Below are 9854 nucleotides of genomic sequence, written 5' to 3'. Positions count from 1 at the left end.
CCTCTCTCTCTCTCTCTCTCTCTCTCTCTCCAGTAACCTTTCACTACATTTGAGTTTAATGCCAACAATGTTACTACAGCTCCCAGAAGCCTTAGTGACAGCAGCTATCTCATCCTTCTTCATGGGCTCTGCTCTTGCTCACTGAGGTTTACTGGCTTTTAAGTTCTCCCAACATGAGCAGTTATTTCTTACTTCAAGGCCCTCATACACAGTACTGAAACCGTCCCCAACAGTGATCCTACTGCTACCTCCTTACCATCTTCTAATGGACCTACGACACTCTTTCAGTCACTGCCTGGTATTTTCCTCCAATATACTAGATGGGTTGTTTTGTTTTATGTATTTATGGTTTCACTTTGTGGTATTCTCAGGAAGCTAGAAATGCTGACTTTTATACTCAGCATTTAATGCAACACCTGACATATTGAGGGTACTCCATAATTTTCAGTTATAGTAAAAACTTCAGAGTACTAAATTTATTATCTTAAACATCTTTACGTATATGGCTCAATATTTAAAATTTTTGAACAAGTAGACACAATAATCCAATTAACTTCAAACAGGAAATTCCTGAATCATTCTTGATTCTTACTCTCTCCCTTTGTCCTTCCAAATTATTCTTTAGCTATGTTTATTAATAACATTTACTCTTTCCTTCCATCTATAACACATTTTGTGTTGACATAGGGTTCCACACATCTCAGGGAGACCTTGAACTTGCTTAACCTTTAATCTGTCTCTGTCTCCTGAGTGTTGGGGTCACAAGCACCCACCCAGAACCCCAGTTCATGCAGTGCTGAAGATCAAACATGTGATTCAGGCATCCTACCAACTGTACAGCATGCCCATCCTGTCTTCACTATGCTGCTCCACGGGTTCCTGTGATTTCTGGCCTGAAACACTACTCAAGTCCCCTGTCTATAGCCCATCTTCAGTGTCTTCACTCTTTTTTCATATTCTATCTTTAAAGTTCTCATTTATGATTTCTTTTTATGATCTCATTTATGATCTCATCTTTATGATCTCATTTATGATCTCAAATATGATCACTTTTTTTATCTATCAAAAAGATACCAAAGATGGGCAAGGCTGAACCTGAAAATGAACTGAAAGCCCCACGGCTCTCATAAATTCTCTGTGGCCTCAGGTGACAACATGAACCATCAAGGTGAACAGCTGAAATGGAGGGCAGACACAGAAAGGAGGGAGCCAGCAGCAGCGGAGCGCAAACGGCCAGCTAATCTGTTCTGAAAGTGTTAGCTGTATCTGAGTGGTGCTCAGGGCCCACTCTGCTTCTACGGTGGTGATGACAGAATTTACACTCAGTAACATTCCACTTACTGTGCGGCTCTATGAATTTACAAAACTACACACCTGTATAACCTCTACTAAAGTCAGGCTGAAGAAGGGCCTCTTCTCAATAATTCAAGTAGTGAGTACATGGAACAACACACTGCTTTCCAATTTAAATAAAAGAGAAAAATCTTGTATTAGGCACTAAGTTAGATGAGGTGAGTCTTTTGTTTGTTGCTCCCTTGGGAAATTTTACTATAAATTAATGCAAGTAGAGCATTAAAAACACCTGTAATCCTAGCACCCCAGAAGCCAATGAGGGAAGTCCACAAGTTCTAAGACATTCTGAGTTATATAGTGAGACTCTGTCACTGAAAAATAAAGCAAAAAACAACCCCCCCAAAAAACGAAAACAAAAAGGAAATCCCAACTTAAAGTAATCAGGAACATCTAAGGACACATGCCAATGCGTCTGCCCTGCAGTAGTATCTATTGGAAATGCTAGAAAAATTGGCTCAGATCTTTTATTAAAATTATTATTATTAAAATTATTAGTGATAACTCCACTAACCTCTAATAATCTTGAAATTATATACAGTATAGATAAGCAATCATCCTGAGTTTGAAAAGCAGTTTAAGTATGAAAATGTCCCTAACTTAAATATACCTATATTTACTGTTAAGTAATGCCACAAATTTTCTTGTAAAAGTCAAATATGTTTAAAATTTATATTCTGAAAAAATGATTAATTTATTCATATATATTTTCAGTTTGGCCTCATTCTCACTAAGATCATTATTAGAGAGCTTTATCTTACTTTAATTTTCAAAATAAAAAATTTAAAGGATGGAAATATTCCTGGTTGAGATCTAACGAAATGATCTGGCTACAAGCAGGTTTGCAAAGAAAATGCCCACACATCATTAATGATAATAGCACTAATAGAGCCAACATGCCGTGTATATGCTATTAATCCTCAGATTACAACTCCTAATCCAGGTATTAGAGTTCAAAAGTTCTACAGCAGCTTGGCCATCTCTGCATAAGATGGATATGTAGTGAAGCTATGTCCCAACCTCTTGTTCAAAGCCGTGACTATAGACAGTAACAGGACTACATAGTCATTTTACGATATCCAGTTGTTCCATTAGCTCAAATTGTACCGTTTCTTTTTCCAAGTTTATGCATGTCAGGTTGTGCTTCAAGCCTCACAGTTAGGACTTAAAAAAAAAAGGAACAAGACTAAACAAGAATTGAACTTAAATGTGAAGCATTAGCCCTCTGCAGAAATGACTACAAGAGCTCACACTTATTGTAAATATTTTTCCTCAACAATACATCAAATAGTGAAACTTAAAATTCTTCTATTTTAAATTTACAGTTTATATTCTGTTATAATTTATTCTTGACTTACAAGTTATTGAGAATGTAAATATTTCAAATAGATAGGTTTGTCTTCATTACTGTTTGTTACTAATTTCAAGCCTACTTGTGTTACAAGTAGATTTCAGGATTAATTTTGAATATGTGCCTAACAGCCTAAGGCAGGGTCACCATCAACTCTGTGCTACAGCACACAGCATCTCAGGAGGGCAGAACTACAGCACACAGCATCTCAGGAGGGCAGAACTACAGCACACAGCATCTCAGGAGGGCAGAACTACAGCACACAGCATCTCAGGAGGGCAGAACTACAGCGCACAGCATCTCAGGAGGGCAGAACTACAGCGCACAGCATCTCAGGAGGGCAGAACTACAGCACACAGCATCTCAGGAGGGCAGAACTACTAACTGCATCTCTTAGGCCTGCAGCCTCCTTTATCGTTGTGGACTAAGTGGCTGGAGACATGGCTTGGAGCAGAAGAGAGTCAGTGCTGTAGGAGACCAGAGTGTGGTTCTCAGCACCCATGCAAGGCAGCTGCAACCTGTACCTCCAGCTCCAGGGGGACCTGACCTCTCTGGCCACACACTCACAGGCACATACCCACCCACAGAAACACAATTAAAAATAAAATAATGTAAAAAGTTATCTTCCTGATGAGTTGAACTGTTTTTATCATGATAAAGTGACTATCTTTATTCTTGACTTTAAAACCTATTGTATTTTATTATATTAATATGGCTTTCCAGGCTAGTTTTCTTAGTGTTTTCATTAAAACAAGCAAACAAACCTCTTTCTACAGTTTTTTTAACTCTTCATATATCCTTGTTTTAGATGTATATGTTAGAATTTAAAAAAATTATCAAAATTTTTAGTGTAATGTTCAATCCATTTATACATAGTGAATTAATTACTGAGTTTAAAATGCTATATATCATCTTTCCCAATAATTTCATTTATTCTGTCATTTCACCCATTTAAGGAGCTCTTTATTATACATTTTTTTAAAAAAAAAATCTATGCTCCATTCTGCCTTCTATGTAAAAGTTACATATCATGGTCCCATCTTCTTAATGCTATCCTAAGACTAACAACACATTTAACTAACTAACATCCAACTAGCAATTGCTATCATTATCTAACTTCTCAGTAATACATGGCCCCTAGAGTATTAGTACTGGTTAATATTGTTAATGTTTACTTAGATTTATCTGCTTTGCCACTGTGTGATCATCTTTGCTTGAATATTTTCCTTCTGTTTAAATTATGATTTAAAGTTTCATGTAGTGGAGAATCTATCTATGGTGACAAATTATCTGGAAAACAACACCACCCCTCACTATTTAGAGGTAATTTCACGGGACACACCAGTCTACATGGGAAAATGACCATTGAACTGTCTCTTCTGGTTCCATGGATGCTGCTCAGAGCCAGCCAGCATCAAGTCATGCTGCCTTTCCTATCTTTGCACTGGAAGGTTTTCCAATCAAGCTGCTTCTGAATGTATTTTATTCTGACAGACATTTCTTCAGGTTCCTGAATCAAGAGCCTACCATCTCTCATCATTTCAGAAGAGTTATTTGTACCTTAATATCATTTTTCCTCTACTCTGCTACCTTAGATTGTTTGGAATTGGAGGCAGTAAGATGGCTCAGTGCCATGCAAGCCTCATGACCTGAGCTCAGCGTTCAGAACCCATGTAAGGACAGTGAGACTTGATCACACACACACACACACACACACACACACAAAACTAGGGATTTCCGAATGAAATACCACCCTGTCTCAAAAGTTCTTCACATTTTTCCAATCCTGTTTTGTCATTCTTTCCAAGTATTACTCCTGCTCCCCAATTTTCTTCTAGAACGTTTCAGAGCAAATCCCAGAATCCTATCATTTCAATAGTAAATTATGTACTTCTCAAAGATAAGTAGACTTTCATTTCTGTCAAGCTAGACATTTGTTGAATGAAATCCACTCAATTCTCCTGGAGGAATTCTCCCATTCTAATTACATATTTCTCTACACACCAATATTTTTTGTAAACTGGTAGTTAGTTATCCCAACAAGCAGCTTGACTAAAACCAAATTTGACTCTTTGGTAAGAATACTTTGCATGTGGTATTATGCACTGTCTATTATGAGAGGTTAGAAGAAAGAAAATGACTGCTTCTCCAATTTTTAATAATTTTAAGACTGATGACACTGGTTGCCTATTGGCATGCTAATTTACTGGTATGTTTTAAATTTTCAGCCTGCTAGGTTTTTTTTTGTTTTGTTTTGTTTTGTTTTTCGAGACAGGGTTTCTCTGTGTAGCCCTGGCTGTCCTGGAACTCACTCTGTAGACTAGGCTGGCCTCGAACTTAGAAATCTGCCTGCCTCTGCCTCCCAAGTGCTGGGATTAAAGGCGTGTGCCACCACCACCCGGCTCAGCCTGATAGGTTTAACAGCCATGCTAATCAGTGTTAGAGACATTACTTCACCAGGAATTATAAAGCAGTAAGTTTTCTAACAAAGTAATTTTTTCTCTATTTCACAGAATTCTTGTATGGGAAAAATAAAACTCCCTTGGAAACTACTTAATTATCTTGAAATATAGTTAGCAAAAGACAGTCAAGATAAACAGTGTCTTCCTTCCCTTCATTTATTAATATGGTGAGTGAGCTAAGGTCCTATTAGCCACCAAACGCAATTTTTATACTACCATTAACTCATGAATTTTAATATATTCCATATTTTAAACCTGTTCAGATACTTACTTTTAGTTCTGTAAATATGCTTCCTTGTCTTTAAAACTTAATGTTACAAAAGTTTAGTTTACTAAGCAGTTTTCTTTATAGTAATGTGCACGCACTTGAAAGTCAAGCACATGACTCGGCTAGGTCAAACTCTCAACCCACCCAAGCCTTCCTTCAGGAAGACCACATAAACTCTGATTCTTTGATCAACTGCTTTCCTAACCTGTTGCTCTATGTATAATGCTTACAAAAAGAATTAGTGTCCTGATTTTACCTTGATCTATTAAATTTTTCCTTCTAAAATTTCAATATAATTTTTCACCTCAAATTCTAAGGAGACGTTTTCAAGCTTGGCATCTACATCACTGATATCCGTAATATAGAGGCAGGATGTTTGTCATGTGGGGAACAGGGCCTCACAGGTGCCCATGCTCAGCGGCTGTTCCCCATATAACAGCTACAGTTGTATCGCCTCTTTTGCTACATCATCAGCTGTCTACAACTTTAAGGCTGTTTCTTTACAACTGCAAACTTCTTTCTATTCTTAAATTGTTATATTTTTCACAAATTAAGAACAAACCATCAGAAAGTTATTATATAATAAAGACCCCTTTATTCTTTATCTAGATTCAAATAAATTAATATTTTAACTTAGATTGTTATTTCGTTTTTGTTTTTTTGTTTTGTTTTTGGTTTTTTGGTTTTTCAAGGCAGGGTTTCTCTGTATAGCCCTGGCTATCCTGGAACTCACTCTGTAGACCAGGCTGCCCTCAAACTCAGAAATCCACCTGCCTCTACCTCCCAAGTGCTGGGATTAAAGGTGTGCGCCACCACTGCCTTAGATTGTTATTTCTTGTGATGACTGCCTCTTTCACTTATTAATGCTCTCATCAATCAAATCACCCTAAAAATAATTACAATTTTTATTTTTGGTTTTCTTTTGTTCTGTAACATTTGTTTCATATGTTCCCACTATGTAGCTAACAAGAAATGGTCAAGTGAATGCTACTTCTGAGTGTTGGCAGGAACACTTTAGTGTGCATTTCTGTTGATAACTGAGCAAGGATTGGTCCCTATTTTAAAACTTTGTTTTCCTTTGTGAAACTGAAATGATCACAGTTTTATGTCCTTGCAGGACAGTAAGAATGGGTGTCTCTTTAAACATAAAGTATGACTACCGGCTTTTATGACCACTAACTCTTTAGTGCATCCACCCGTCAAGTATGTACTCTTATGACCTTCAAGGATTCCTTCATCTTAGGTTTCGCCTCCTGGTTTCCTTGTGTGACTGACCTGAGTGAGGAGAGGACCTGTTGTGCACTCTGTAATGAATGTTTTGTTTGGTGTGCTTGTTATATTGTAGGGTAAATTATCTGTGCTGGAGTTGGAAAGAGTTTTGTCATCTTTTGTGTAATTCTACACAAATGCACCAGATACAGCCCTTTCCTCATGCAGTAAACAATAAGCTAATCAATGACTTCCATATTCATCACCAATAGTGTGCCCTAAAGTTGTCCTGTCAACAGAATTAGTGCTATTTACCATTTCTTGTTAACTTTAATCGTTACCAGGCTCTCAGGAAATATATCGTATTTGTCATTTAGCACTAACACCTGTAAGGATTGGATTTACCTCATTCATATGCTTTTCATGTCAAGGACATTTTTGTATACAAAGGGAAAATAGTAATTCAATCTTCACTAGCCAGAAAACTATAAATATCTTAATTTGGTTTGTCAGATCTTAAAAAACGCTAGACATTGGTTTTAAAAGACAATATTTCTTTCTCATGGAGCGTCTTTACAAAATTAGCATTTTTATTTTTTCACTGAACTCAGAAAACTCAAGAGGAAAACAGAGAAGTTCTTGATTCGAGGTTGCTGGCTCTTTGAGCTTACAGGATGTGTTAGTACTAAGCAACAAGTGGAACAATTGTCATATGTTTTAACTGGAGCTGGACATGGCGGTACCAACCTATAACCTAGTAATCAGGGGGATGAAGCAGGAAGATCATGAATTCAAAGCCAGGCTGAGCCATACTGTTGAGACCCTAAGCCAAAACATTAAATGAAATCAAACAGGACCCAGATATGTGGTACCCATGTCTCAGGACTAGAATGTAGGTCAGGTGAGCAGGGCCCGTGGGATGTAGGATTCCAGGAGGCAGTAACACATCCAGATGCAGAGAGGAAGTTCATACTTGCAGCATCTAACAGGAAGTGTCTTTAAGTTCTGTACCTTATCTTGTTCTTCTGAGCCACACAGCATTTATGTCCAAATACATGTTAAAACATATCCCTATGTGCCAGGGAGGTTTGGGGTGATGTCTAGATTTTCTCATTAATACATCTGTGGTCTGAAAATTAACAAATCTTTCAACTTCATTACCTTTGGTTTATCTTATTCTTTGAGAGGCTTTCATGTAGCTCAGGCTGGCCTCAAACTCACTAGTTAGCTAAGAATGATCTTGATTTCCTGATCTTCCACCTTTACCACCTCAGTGACAAAACCACAGGCATGCATCTCCACACAGGCCTTCATAGGTTTATTCTTGTTCTTCTGTTTTGTTTTGAGTGTGTATGTGTGTGCGCGTGTGTGCGTGTGTGTGTCAGGGGAGGGTAACATATCTGCACATGTCCAAGGGAAATCCAAGGCAAAAGAACAGGTAGCACACACATGGACCCCCTGAGTGGTACTGAGGAAGGCCACCCTAGTTGGTTCACAGCCAGATACCTCAAATGATGTATGGTCCCAGACACCAATCAATAGAAATGCCAGGTTCCTATCTTGTCTACTGGTACTTTACCTTTTACCTGCGATGATCACACCTATCTTGTTCTTAACATAGCAATATACAATAATGAGGTAATATGGTGACAACAATACATATGCCCATGCCCAGTTATCTAAAAATGCTTGCCAAAAAAAAAAAAAAAAAAATGAATGCCAAACTAACTTTTTGACTTTACACATGAAAGATACTAACTACATTATTTCTAACCAAACTGTTTTATATATTATTCCAATAGTATTTTACTTTTCCATGAAGTTAATGTACATTAAAACTTCTTTAAGAGAGACTGTAAACCCCAAATTCTAATATAAAAAATAGCAATATTGAAATTCCATACGCTTTTTTATTGTTTTCCAGAGAGAAGGTCTTACTGAGGACTGCTGGCTGGCTGTTAAAGCTCAGCGACCCACTCGCTGGCTGGCTGTTAAAGCTCAGCGACCCACTCGCTGGCTGGCTGTTAAAGCTCAGCGACCCACTCGCCTCTCCCTCCAGAATGATGGGATTAAAAGTGTGTTGCTGCCATGTTAGGTTACTCTCCTTTTTGTTTTGTTTGGTGACAGAGCTTGACCCATTAGGCCAGGCTGGCTGGCCAGCAAGACCCAAGCATGTACCTTGTCTCCATCTCTGCTGTGCTGAGATTACAAATGTGCCACCAAAACTGGTTTGTGTACAATCTCAAGTTCTCATGATTGCACACCAGCATTTTACTAAGTGAGCATCTTTCCAGCCCCAAATTTTACTTCATATCAGGAAAATGGCTTTTTAAAAGCATATAACAGTGGTTTTCATTAATTGGAATTAAACTGTATAAAGAGTAAGTATCAATACATGTTTGTTTGTTTTTTAAGTTTTTTTTTTTAGAGTTGTGTATTGCATTTTTTAAAAATTACTTTCATTTCTTTACAGTCCAGTTGTTACCCCCCCAGTCCTCCTCCTCATGGCTCCTCATCCCATTCCTCCTACCTTGTCTCCAAGAGGATGTATCAACATTAAGTTTTATCTAATATGAAATTTACCTTTGGAGAAGTAGAGAGATCTTTCCCCGCAGAGACAACTGTGTTTTCATTTACTCCAGTCTTGGGTGCGAGAGTTGGCGGGGCTGGAGGGGCTGGTGGGGCCGGGGCCCTTCTTTTCACTCTCCGTTCAGTTTCCCCTTCTTGAACTGCACTGACCAAATTATTTGGAGAAGTTGGCTTAGGCTCATAAAAAGGATTTGATCTAAATGAAAGAAAAAGTATCATTAAATGTCTCTCAAAACTAGTTTATTTCCATATAAAGTAATTTAAAATATTCTGAAAACTGCTTTCTCAAATAAACTGAAACCCATGAAACCTAGAATTTTGAAATAATGACTTTTATCTTCTGGTCCATTTCAATCCAGACTTAGAATAAATTTCTCTATCTTAAAAGTACCGAAAAATAAGATAATGTTCAATTTCAATGACTTATACAGAACCTTAGGAAACTGACATTTAAAGATGGAGACTGCATCTGTTCTTGACACTCAAAAATAGTAAATGGAATAGGAATGAGGTTCTTGTAATTGTTTTATTTTGTACTCATTATTGTTTTATGCTAGGCTTGTTACTGTTTTACACTGTACTGATTATTTTACATTGTATTTGTTACTGTTTTATGCTGTGCTTG

At 37.5% G+C, this 9854-nt stretch overlaps 1 protein-coding gene across 20 annotated transcripts in view; it reads right to left on the bottom strand.

The window, feature by feature from the left end:
- The window catches only part of Ehbp1 (EH domain binding protein 1), a 305768-nt gene that overhangs the window by 121373 nt on the left and 174541 nt on the right, over positions 1-9854 (bottom strand). For all 20 annotated transcript variants that reach the window (XM_031338017.1, XM_031338018.1, XM_031338016.1 and 17 more), the window contains one exon: positions 9224-9425. In XM_031338017.1, coding sequence (XP_031193877.1) covers positions 9224-9425 — 202 coding nt within the window. The remainder of the gene's footprint in view (positions 1-9223; positions 9426-9854) is intronic.

This window comes from Mastomys coucha, unplaced genomic scaffold (genome assembly GCF_008632895.1).
Source record: "Mastomys coucha isolate ucsf_1 unplaced genomic scaffold, UCSF_Mcou_1 pScaffold22, whole genome shotgun sequence".
NCBI classification, from domain to species: domain Eukaryota; kingdom Metazoa; phylum Chordata; class Mammalia; order Rodentia; family Muridae; genus Mastomys; species Mastomys coucha.
The sequence above is the reverse complement of the archived record's forward strand: the minus strand, read 5'-3'. Positions and strand labels throughout refer to the sequence as shown.